We start from the raw sequence: 13016 nt of genomic DNA, 5'->3' as shown, positions 1-13016 counted from the left end.
CAGAATCCTCGGGGAACCTAGATTTTTCCCTATAATGGATCTTTCCATAATTTGGATTCTCATAATTTGTCTGTTGGAGAGGCTTCAGATGGGTTTTTTTTTGCCTTCCTCTGGATCAGCTGGGAGATAGGCAGGTTGAAAAAAGTAAAAAGGTTAAACTTGATGGACGTGTCTTTTTTCAACCTTACTTACTATGTACGACAAAATCTTCTATATAGTAGGGTCTCTTAGTAGTACAATGGTTACTCACCACATCAAGGAAGTGGCCCAGGTGCACCGCCCTGGGCCCTCAGCACAAGGGGCGGATAAACCGAAATCTCGAATGGAAGCAGGCACTCAAGGGCAAAAACTTCCACCAGGCAGATGTTCCAAAAGTGAAAAAGTTTATTGTGTCAAAACAGCCCGACGCGTTTTGTGTTCCAAACACTTAATCATAGGTTACTTACTATGTAACTTACTATATATGTCTACTAGAAAATCATGAAAACATTAAATAAACCCAATAGGCTGGTTTTGCTAACAGATAACGGATCCCATACCTGCTTAATATCCCAAGGAACAAAATAGCAGTAGAAATTCCAAACTGGAGAGCTGCCGGATGAAAATGTCTTCACATCTGTGTAAAGAAGACCAACTGCAAATGGTGTTAGAATGTAATTGGTAATCTATTCAAAATATTCTAGGGTGAAGATGAGCTTCCACTTTTCTCAACTCGTACCATGCTTTGTGGGAAAGGATGTAAAGAGATAAATATTTTGCAAACTACTACATCTTTGTTAACTAATCCATCAAGCAAATTGACTTCTGCTTTGATGCACATTCGATTTACATGCACATCTAAAATTTAGGTAAACTAATTTGCAATTTCAGAGAGAGAGAGAGCGTGTCTCCTTCCCTAGAGGATTATATGGAGATTAGGCACTGGTGAATGAAAATGCTACTCATTAATATAAGCGGTCTATGGGTTGTACAAATAGGAGAGATTATAGTGGCTCCCTGCACATAGTGCAACCTTGCACAGAAGTATTTGTACATAGAAATTTTAATGATAGTAAGCACACAGCAGAGCAAACACTATGTCAACTCAGTCCTGGAGGTTGTATATTGGATCAAATTGAGAGAATTCATCAGTTTCCCACTCCAATATTCAAACTCTGAAAGGCTGCTAAAGCATCACTCTTGGTTATTAAAAATGAGCAGCTGCCCATTCCTAGAAGCATCCCTGATCTTCATGTCTGACTTTAATTATCCCTATTCTCTTACTTGAAGAAGCTGATTGAAGGTAAGTGCAGCTGAGATATAGATTTTCTGCTATGGGACAGGACATGGCAATATACAGTAGTTCCATTAACTGTACACGGCATAATGCAGTGTGTATGGTGCAGTAGAGTTCTCCTCCCCCATTGCTGAGCTGTCCTTTGGCTTTGCTTTGTAGGCAACATAATGAGAAGTCTCAACATAATGAGTGATTTTGCCTTACATTTGTTTGCTCTTTGCATTCTGTAGGTAGTGAAGCTGATTTCAGTTCATCGAGCAGCACGGGAAGCATTTCTGCACCAGAAGTTCATATGACGGCAATGTCCGGAGGGAAAAAGGCATCTTTTTCACGCAAGTAAGTTCCCCCTGGACAGACTTGGCCTCAGCTCCAGGTCAGATATTTTTAGCACTTATTTCAGAGATCTCTAACATAATCCGTCCTTTTACAAGTTGAGACATAGGTTCCAGCTGGGGGCCTGGGTCCTGCACATTTCCAGTATATGTTTATAAACCAGTTTTGGTATGGGAGGGTCCTGCTTCATGTTCTTCCACTATCTTAATCACGTTGCCCTAGCTTATAATCAGCCAAGCCTGCACAACTGATTGGCCATACTGAGCATATCCTGATCAAGCCTGTAGTACTACCCAACAAAAGAGATGGACGGAATTATTTTAGAGATTAGTGAATTATTTTGCATGAATCTGTACCAATGACAGTAAGTAATAACTTCGAAATTTGAATAAAAAAAGATCAACCAAAATTTATTTAAAAATCAAAGTTTTTTTTCTGCGGGTGAATAGGCTGTAGTATAATCATTCACATCGAAGTAAGATCTTATTCGATCTACTTCGATTCAAAGTTTTTCCAAAAAAAAAACCCGTAGATTTTTCAAAGTCCACCAAATGACTCCAAGAAGGTTTTAGGAGGTCCCCCGTAGGCTAAAACAGCAATTCGGTAGGTTTTAGATGGCGAATAGTCGAAGTTTTAAAGAGACAGTACATGATAAATTTCGATATTTGAATAGTCAAATTCAAATCGAATTGTGACCTATTTGACAGTCTATGTACACACAAAATAGCTGGAATTTTTTTACTTCGAATTTTTTCTTCGACCCTCTATAAATCTGCCCCTTCATTTTCTCTGAGAAATTAGAGTATAAACCATTGCAATCTCTGCCCTTGCTCTTACAGTCATAGGCCTGTCTCTGTTGTGTGACTATATTATATTGGTGCATTGAAGGGTAGAATAAATATCATGCTATCAGGACACCTTTTTAGTACTCGTATCTAGTGATGGCCGAATTTATTCGCCAGGCGCGATTCGCGGCAAATTTCTGCGATTTGCTGTTGGTGAATAAATTTGCGAAACTGCAGTCAAAATTCGCATTTTCGCCAGCGAATTTAAAAAACGTAAAACGTTTTTGACGGTTGCCGGAGTAAAAAAAAAACGAACGCTGGCGTCAAAATGGACGCTGGCGTCAAAAATGAGATACTGACGCTGTTTCGTGAATTTTTTGCCATTTCGCAAATATCGCGGGAAATTCACGAAACGGCGAAAGCCCCAAATTCGCCCATCACTACTCGTATCAGCTGAAAAGCTTTTCTAGCTCCAACACGAAGGACTGTGGACAATGGTGAAGCTTGAGCCAGTTCACTTCGTATAGAAGACAGTGGTCACTAGCACAAGCAGACTATGTTCTGGGTTTTTTATTAGGGATGGGCGAATTTGACCCGTTTCACCAAAAATTTGCCACTGGCGAAATGTCGCAGACGCCCATTAAAGTCTATGGGCGTCAAAAAAATGTTGTCGCGTGGTGAAATTGTTTTGACGTGCGTCTTTTTTTTTTTTTTTTTCCCGCACGTCGCCATACAAGTCTATGGGCGTCATTTTTTCGGCGAAACAAGGCGAAAAAATTCGCCCATCCCTATTTGTTATGCCCAATGGTAAAGTATCCAGTGGAAGTCTCAGGTTATTGCCTATCTGCATGGCCTGCCTGGTTAAGGAAACCCCTGAGATACCTTCAAGTTTTAAAGGAATGGTTCATTTTTAAATTTGCTTTTTAGAAAGATGAAGACCGTTGTATTACTTACTGGGAACCATTTTTTGTTTAGGTCAGTGGTTCCTTATAGTGTGAGGCCCAGTGGGGTTTTCCTTTAAGATTTTCAGGTTTGTGCTTCTTGGCTTTCCTTGATGTTCTTAGGGATATGACTTCAGATCCAACCGTTAACGATGTGACACACGGGAACTATAAACCGTGGCCAAGCAATTAGCAATTCAGCCAGTAAAATAATAGCATGACTAATTGCCATGATGCTAAGCATTACGATTGCATATTTATAATTAGGGATGCACCGAATCCACTTTTTTGGATTCGGCCGAACCCCCGAATCCTTCGCGAAAGATTCGGCCGAATACCGAACCGAATCCGAACCCTAATTTGCATATGCAAATTAGGGGTGGGAAGGGGAAAACATTTTTTATTTCCTTGTTTTGTGACAAAAAGTCACACAATTTCCCTCCCCGCCCCTAATTTGCATATGCAAATTAGGATTCAGATACGGTTCGGCCAGGCAGAAGGATTCGGCCGAATCCGAATCCTGCTGAAAAAGGCCGAATCCTGGCCGAATCCCGAACCGAATCCTGGATTCGGTGCATCCCTATTTATAATTAGTGTGGCTAAAAGCTTGACACGGCTGTCACTAATTGCCTCTTTTTCTTTAATGGAAAACAAGAATTCATCATCACACTTTTTATAATAAACATCAGAGAATGGCAAAGACCCCCCACAGCAGCCTTTGTACAACCCCCACTAGTCCTGTGTACATGATGGATTCTGGGAATTGTAGTTTTGTAATGGCTGGAGCACTATAATTGTGCCCCTCCCTGGCTGGCTGAATTATGGCAGGAATACAACAAGAATTACATCAACGTCTGAACTTTAGCAGAGTAACGTCATACCTCCCAACTGTCCCTTTTTCGGAGGGACAGTCCCTCTTTTGACAGCTCAACCCGCAGTCCCTCATTTGTACTGGAAAGTCCCTCTTTTCTCTGCACTGAACAGCCAGAAAAAGAAACAAAGTTTCTCACTTAATTGGCTTTTAGCAGAGAGCCCAGGACAGCTAACAAGTGCAAATAAGATACTTTGTAACAATTTTGAGACACAAAAACACAGTTTAGATAAGGAGAAATATTTTCAAACTTTCATAACCTGCCAAATTTTGTAAAACAAACATGGTAATTAGGGGGTGTGGCCACAGAAAGGGGTGTGGTCAAAAAATTGCTGCGCTACGTGCGGAAAAACATTTTTTGTCCCTCTTTTTACTTCCAAAATGTTGGGAGGTATGTAACGTGAATGTTTTAAGTGTGGTACTGCTCAGATTTCATATCTTTAGTAATAATCAGACAAATATGCCGCCTCCCTGTGAGTAAAATATACATTTAGCAGAATATTTTTAACCCTTGACAGATGATAATTGCTTGGTAGGTGCCATGTGATTCTTGACACTGAACAATTTATTGGGGATGCACCAAATACACTCTTTGAGATTCGGCCGAATCCTTGGTGAAAGATTCGGCCAACTACCGAACCAAATCCTAATTTGCATATGCAAATTAGGGTCAGTATTCGGATCGGCCAGGCACAAGGATTTGGCCAAATCCGAATCCTGCTGAAAAAGGCCGAATCCTGAACAGAATCCTGGATTCGGTGCATCCCTACAATTTATTAATAAAAGGCTAAATTATTAAATGCTTCTTAATCTCAGACTGTTTTATAACATTTTTACTAATACAGGTATGGGAACAGTTATCTGGAAACCCGTTATCCAGAAGGCTGTCCATTTTATCCAAATTTTTAAAAATTATTTCCTTTTTTCCTTTTTGATTTCCTTTTTCTGTATAATAATAAAACAGTAGCTTGTACTTGATCCCAACTAAGATATAATTAATCCTTATTGGAAGCAAAACCAGCCTATTGGGTTTATTTAATGTTCACATGATTTCCTAGTAAAGGGATCCTGTCATCAGAAAACATGTTTTTTTCAAAATGAGTCAGTTAATAGTGCTACTCCAGCAGACTTCTGCACTGAAATCCATTTCTCAAAAGAGCAAACAGACTTTTTTATATTCAATTTTGAAATCTGACATGGGGCTAGACATTTTGTCAATTTCCCAGCTGCCCCTGGTCATGTGACTTGTGCCTGCACTTTAAGATCTACCAGGCAGCTGTTATCTTGTGTTAGGGAGCTGCTATCTGGTTACCTTCCAATTGTTCTTTTGTTTGGCTGCTGGGGGGAAAAGGGAGGGGTGATATCACTCCAACTTGCAGTACAGCAGGAAGAGTGATTGAAGTTTATCAGAGCACAAGTCACATGACTTGGGGCAGCTGGGAAATTGGCAATATGTCTAGCCCCATGTCAGATTTCAAAATTGAATATAAAAAAATCTGTTTGCTCTTTTGAGAAATAGATTTCAGTGCGGAATTCTGCTGGAGCAGCACTATGAACTGATTCATTTTGAAAAAATTTTTTTTTACCATGACAGTATCCCTTTAAGGTATGAAGATCCAAATTAGGAAAGATCCCTTATCCGGAAAACCCCAGGACCCGAGCCTTCTGGATAAGAATCGTGTGTGTGTGTGAAGGGGAAAAAATGTTTCTTCCTTGTTTTGTGAGTCATGCGATTTCCCTCCCATGCAAATTAGGATACGGATTCGGTTCGGCCAGGCAGAAGGATACGGCCAAATCCGAATCCTGCTGAAAAAGGCTGAATCCTGGATTCAGTGCATCCCTACAAATAATTGATTCTGACAACCAATAAAACGTTTTTCCATGTTAATTACTGAGGATTCGGGGAATTCTGCTACAGGTGTGTTTTCTTTCTGTATGTGAATGTTTTGCTGCAGTAAATGAAAGGCTAATTGTCCCATAAAGCCCTGTTTTGATAGATCTAGTAATAACATGATACCTCTTTCCTATCTCTCTTCTGCAAGGCTGCCCTACAGACCCGAGCCTCAGAAACGTGCTGCCAGGATTGCGTCTGAGAGGTGACTGCCCGTGTGCCTCCGATAACTCATGTCACATGCACGTGTAGTGTCGTTTCCCACTTACAAGATGAGCACTGCATGTTCAGTCACTCAGTCTCTGCTTAAGCTTAAATAAATTATCTTCAGTTATCGAGGTCAATAGAAGAAAAACAAAGCACCGTTTCCATCTGTAAAACATAAAGGGGAAACCAGCCTTCTAAACCGGCAACAGTTTGTTTTAAAAAAAAAACCTTTATCAAAGCCATTTATTTGACTTTTATTTTGTAAGTGGTTGTTGTGTTGTGTTTTTGTAATGTGGTTTCATTGTGGCACATCTGCTGTGTGTTCCCCATACCCAAATCAAATCAAATATCACACTTGACAAAACCACCATGACAGCTGCTCATATGTATTCTCTAAAGGGATCCAGTGTTTTGGCTGAAATCTGTTCAGGATCAAGTAGGATCCATTAGTAGATTGGAAAATGTAGTTGGTTGATGATGCAGTGGTGCATACATGAACTCATCAGCTAAACAGGCAGCTATAGGCCCCTCCGGAATCCTTCCATTGGTCTGAATCTTCTTCTATTGGCTCAAATGGACAGGTCTGGTCCTGACATAGTGTAACCAATGCTTTGTAAAGCACAAATGCACATGGGCCAGAATTAAGGCATTTTACCTTGTGGTGGTTCTTGGGAAATAAAAACCCTAAAAAAATGCCCCTTGCCACAGTAAACCGAGGAGCTCCAGCCATGGCAAAATCAAACCATTGCATTGAGCAAAATGTCTGAATTCTACCCAATTTACAGTTGCGTTTAGCCTTTGCTCTGAGCAGACCTCCATCACCTGTTTGCTTGTTTGTGTAGAACAATCCTGCAGTCCTTAACATATTAAGGATTGTTATCTGTTTTGGATGCATGATTTCAATAACAAGACATGTCTGTACTACTTACATTTTTGGGGATTTTCTTTCAGTCGTATTTCTCATGGAAAGGGTAATACACCCTCGTCCAGCAAACCTGGAAGCAGCCCACCTGGTGCGCGGGACAAGGAACTATTCTCAGTGCTGTGCCGGAATCCGGTGAACCCTGTTAATGTCCATGATCCCTACGGGGTTTCATCTGCCAGTAGCAGCAACTCCAGCTCATACAAGGGGAGCGATACCAGTCCGACTCCACGGTAACTATTTCAGATGCGTGGCTTGGTTTTTTTTTATTAATGGAGTTTGGTGATTTTTTGACTGGTGTTTTAGAAAAAGACCATATCGCCTTGTAACTAGGGTGGCAAAAATGATTTGGCAGCAGTGGTGGAGACTGCTCCTCTAGACTCAAGACATTTACTCCCAAACTACTAGGACCAAAGTAGTGGACATAGGGGTCCAGCCTGGATGGTTAGGATGAGATATGGGCAAATCACTTTATTTTTCATCTTTATACTTCTGGGACAATAGCATCGCAAAAAAGTAGGTGCCAATAATAACCTTCTAAGGTCTGCTTACATTACTTCTTTGCAAATCGTAAAAAGAAGAAAAGTTGCTGGGAATTATTCTTTCTTTTAAAATGCAAAATTGTGGGTTGAGTTGCCTTTTAATGAATCTTAATTATTTGCATTCATTATCCTTCCCAAGGGGAATTGCCTGGTTTGCACTGAATTGCAGTATCTTATTGGTTTGGTGTTGTAAAATATACTGTATGGTCAAGGATTTCAAAAAATCTTGTTTTGTTTCTGTAATAATTCAATTAGGCCTCACTATCTTCTTCTCTTCATTCTCTCTTCATGGCAGGAGTCAGGAGTTTGATATTGAAAGACTGTTAAGTCTATCATAGCCTTTGGGGTGCACCTTTTTTGTAGATGTATTAATAAGTTAACTCTTTTTAAAAATCTCCAGAAATCGTGTCTCTCTACATGTAGGATTTGTGCCAAAGTGAGTTGTTTTGTTAGATTCTGTTTGTGCCCCCTCCCCCCAAAAACATATATTAGATATAACTGTCCGTCAAATCAGAATTCTGACTCATGCATGGAAAGAGACAAAGACTAAGAGCGGATATTGAAGAATAACTTTATGTTGGAAATTTTTAGTTAATCATATGTAGAAAGTTTCTTATTTCAGCATGATAAAGCTTATATTAAATTTCCATTTTCAAGATAGTTCTCCATTAAGCATTCTGCTACTCATTATCGTCACCAACTAAAACTCTGCACTCTCTCTTTCACAGACGTACTTTGCGATATGCGTCCTGTGGTGATAATCATGGCGTAAAGCCACCATCTCCAGAGCAATATCTGACTCCGCTGCAGCAGAAAGAGGTCTCAATACGGCATCTGAAGGCGAAACTGAAGGAATCGCAGACAACCCTTGAAGACAGGTATTTTCTTCTTTTTCTACTGAGTGAACCTAAATCTATTAAAGAGAACATGGCCCATATGGGGAATAAAAAAAATCCAGAAATGACAATTGCCTTACCGCACGAGCCATAGCAATCGGATTTCTATGCCCAAGCCACTATTGAACGCAATAGGTCAGGCTGCTGCCTGCTCTTCCAAATCAAGAGTGCTTGGTCAAACCACTCCTAAAATGGGGTTCTGTAACTCTCAGAATAGGGTGAAATATTCATATCCAGCCTATTGTGTCTCCGAGATGACATTCTGATCATGTTTGAAAACATCAGTATCACTTTAATGCAGTGGTTTCCAAACTTGTGGAACTGGGGAGGCCTGGAGCAGTAGCAGGGGGTTCAGCCTAAAGGCCAATTAGGGTGAGAGTTGGGGGTTATGTCTGTTTTCTCTGGAGTTAAGGTAGAAGGGCAATTAGGATGAAATTGGGGTGAGCACTTTTTTTCTATCCTATATATTTTTGGAACTATGGCTGATACATGTGGGGGCACATTTACTATGGATCGAATATCGAGGATTAATTAACCCTCAATATTCGACCATCGAAGTTAAATCCTTCGACTTTGAATATCTAAATCGAACAATTTACCGCAATTTGTTCGATTGAACGATTTTAATCCATCGATCGAACGATTTTCCTTCGATCAGAACTTGCTAGGAAAGCCTATGGGGACCTTCCCCCCAAATGACCCTCCCCTAACATTGGTGCGCGGTAGGTTTTAGGTGGCGAAGTAGGTGGTCGAAGTTTTTTTTAAAGAGACAGTACTTCGACTATCGAATGGTCGAATAGTCGAACGATTTTTAGTTCGAATCGTTCGAGTCAAAGTCGTAGTCGATGGTCGAAGTAGCCAAAAAAATACTTCGAAATTCAAAGTAAAGTAAAAGCAAAGTAAATGTGCCCCCAATTGTTTCCTATATCTGTAAACTTATTAAGTGGGGCCCTAAACAAAAGCTGATCCTTCAAGAGGGGCTTGAACCAAATTAATGATGCTTCAATGTGTTTTTTTCATGACAAAACCCTTTTAGTATGTAGAAGCTCTGTTGTATGCCTTACTTAAGGTGGCCATACACATAGAGCTTGTTTGGTGAAATTTCAGCCAAACTAGCGGCTCTCACCCCGATATGCTCACCTTGAGGTAGGTGACATTGGACTGATCCGATCATGGGCCTAGGGCCCAACGATCAGATCATAATGCAGGCAATACTGGAGGTCGGATCGCGGGGCCGCATCAATGAACAGATGTGGTCGCGATCCAACGGGATTTTTAGTCCTTGTGTACAACTTGTAAAAGATCCAGGCTCAGCCTCTTAATGGCATCTTTGTGGAATGCATCAATCCTTTCACACGGATGTGTCAAACATCCAAAATTATCCACTTTTTCAATGAATGAAAGGAGAGCACTCACTCGCAGATTAACTGCTGATAATTATTTATTATTCACACTGCTTAACACGACATGTTTCGGGCTATTAGTGCCCTTTCTCAAGAGAAACATGTCGTGTTAAGCAGTGTGAATAATAATCAGCAGTTGATCTGCGAGTGAGTGTTCTCCTTTCGTTCATTGAAAAAGGGGATTTTTAGTCCTGCCTGATCGTCATCTGGCCGACTTTCAGCCAGATATCCATCAGGGAAGCCCATTGGAGGGCCCACACATGGGCAAATAAGCTGCCGACTCTGTCTGTTGGCAGCTTTTATCAGCCCGTTTTTCGTCACCTTTACACAAGAATTGGCTTTCTTTATGCTGTAGATGTTTAACATTGTACTTCATTTTTTCACTGCAGGGAAGCAGAAATTGTAGACCTAAAATCACAGTTGGCTCGTATGCGGGAAGACTGGATTGAAGAAGAATGCCACCGCGTCGAGGCTCAACTTGCACTAAAAGAAGCGCGAAAAGAAATAAAGCAGCTAAAACAGTTCATTGAAACCATGAAAAACAGCTTGGTAGAGAAAGACAAAGGAATACAAAAATATTTCATAGACATAAATATTCAGAATAGTAAATTAGAGACCTTGCTGCAAAGTATGGAGTTGGCCCAAGACTGTGGTTTCAGGGATGAACCATGTATGGATTATATTTGTAACTCACCTGGTGCATCCCTGACTGAAAGTGCCATTTATGACAAAATGTCAGAAGGACTTTTACTTGAGGACCAAGCAACGGAGGAAATGGCAGATTGTGATCTTCTCCTGAATGATGACCTTGCAAACAGAGATGATTTGTTTGATGAGATAATGATGGAGACCACCAGTGAGCTGGACAGCTTGACAACATTTGGGATATTCAATGAGAAGCCAAATTCCAACAGGATCCAAAGTTCACACTGGATGGAACAAGCTATTCAGACTGACGTTGTTCCTTACAGCCTTGATTTTGAAAATACCATCCTCAAGATCTTCAAAGCAAATAATGAAGGCAGATCAAATTTTTTACGTGGTCTCCATTTTACATGTTCAAATGGGCCAACAACATTAATAGACTTGACTCCAGATGATCCAAACTCTGCTATTCTTTTATCTCCTGACCCTCTAGATAAAGACAGCGTTCTTGGCGATAAAGAAAGTTGTGCAACGAAAGAACTGGACTTTGAGGGAGTTCCTACGGAAGGGTCTGGTCAAGGAACTGCACAAGCTTGTGTGATTGATAGTCATTGGAGCAACCATTTTTTCACAGATCTGTTGGCGGTGGCTGTGCCTATAATCCCTACAGTCTTGTGGGCACTGAATACTCAAAGAGGAAACCCTGACCCTGTTTACAACATTGGCGCCATGATGCGTGGCTGTTGCTTGTTGGCTTTACATTCCCTTAGAAAATCATACCGCACCACCCGCATCTAAGAGTGGGTGGGGGCCCAACTTTTCTCCACATGCTTTATCTTCTTTGTCACTTAGAGCACTTAATCAGATTGATTCATTCAATTTGTCCTAAATGCACGTAAAGAAACCTTTTTGTTTTTTGGCACTTTATCACCCAGTTCACTTTAAACAAAAATCTATTTAAAAAATTAAATATATATATAAATATATAAAGAGGAAAATAAAATTCCCTGAATTGCACTAAAAAAAATAAATTTCAAATGAAATGCCTCATGCTAATTTTCTAAAAATTTAAGAGCCTAAGTCTTGCACTTAAAAAACATGTTTCTACGTTGGGCGCCTGCTCCCAATAGAATTGCTTAGTTTGTCATGATATTTGCATGTTTTTTTTTTTTTTGCTCTTTTTTTCTGCTTTATATTTCCGTATGGGAAAAATGTTTACAGCTTTCAAGGACGCTTGCATAATGTATCCTACATTTGGTGTACTTGTGCATTAAGTATTAATGTTCAATGGCGGCATTCTGCCTGAATTGCTTCTGTGTTTGTTCGTCACATCCCTTGAGTTAATTGCGGCTTGTGCTATGCTGTAGCTTGTGTATTCTCGGCTTGAAGTTGTGTGAGCGCTATCTGTGATTCCCTGTGTGAACTGTCTTGTTTCCTTGGCAACCCGCGTACGTTACAGCATGTCTGTTCCTGTATTCGCATTTCGAGAGCTAAATGCCATTTTGTTTACAATATGAAATAGTATGGTGAAGTGTAAATGTATTTATAGATTGTACATGTTTAAAAGTGTATAGTAACTCTAATAAAATACTGCAAGTGGGCCGATGTAAGATTATTGATGGATGCCTATTTCATGTGCACTGTACTTTTTTCTGTAGATGGGTTTACTGTCCGCGTCCAGTAAAATGCTCCAAACAGGATTACGACGAACGCATTTCGTTTTATACGAAGCTGTATATGTGCCGCTGTTATTTCTCTACTTTAATCCTCCTTCGTATGTTTTTAATCCAGTGCCTGTACACAAAGATCTTTTTAATATACTTACTGTTAAATAATTATATCACAAAGCTTTCTGTTGTCTTTTGGGGTTGTAGCACATGGTGTAACTTCTTCGAAACTGGTAGACAATGCCGAATTGGTGGTTAAAACCCATCATGCATGGATCCCGCCAGTTCCACTTGCAAGAAAACGGAGAGTGAGGTTGAAACAAAAGAGTAACAGGAAAGATACAAATGTTTCTGTATTAGGGTAATGGCATATGGGGTGTTTGTCGGCGTCTGGGGGAGAACAGCTTCGCTTAAAGCCCACTCTACATCTCTCAATTCCTAATGTTATACACTATGACTAACACTCTGCTTGACACAGAGCAGTGAGGGACCTCTACACAAGGAGGTCCATGGGCAAAATGCCCGAAGAGCCATAGCTTTTAGACAATGTTCTGCCTTCCAGGGCCAATTGGTTATCTTTGCCAAACTCCTGACTTCTTAGGGAGTGTTACCCAATGCCAAGCTTAGAAAATAATAA

The 13016-nt window shown here is 40.4% G+C and overlaps 1 protein-coding gene across 2 annotated transcripts in view; it reads left to right on the top strand.

Annotated features, from left to right (window-relative positions):
• sybu.S (syntabulin S homeolog) overlaps positions 1-12348 on the top strand; it is a 32698-nt gene extending 20350 nt beyond the window's left edge. The window contains 5 exon segments of one of the 2 annotated variants that reach the window (NM_001093953.1): positions 1507-1612; positions 6249-6302; positions 7256-7459; positions 8497-8646; positions 10457-12327. In NM_001093953.1, coding sequence (NP_001087422.1) covers positions 1507-1612; positions 6249-6302; positions 7256-7459; positions 8497-8646; positions 10457-11510 — 1568 coding nt within the window. In that variant the 3' untranslated portion in view covers positions 11511-12327. 2 annotated transcript variants of the gene reach the window in all.
• Positions 12349-13016: the final 668 nt, after the last annotated feature.

The sequence above is a fragment of the Xenopus laevis genome, chromosome 6S (assembly GCF_017654675.1).
Source record: "Xenopus laevis strain J_2021 chromosome 6S, Xenopus_laevis_v10.1, whole genome shotgun sequence".
Classification (NCBI taxonomy): domain Eukaryota; kingdom Metazoa; phylum Chordata; class Amphibia; order Anura; family Pipidae; genus Xenopus; species Xenopus laevis.
This window is presented reverse-complemented; position numbering and strand designations above follow the sequence as displayed.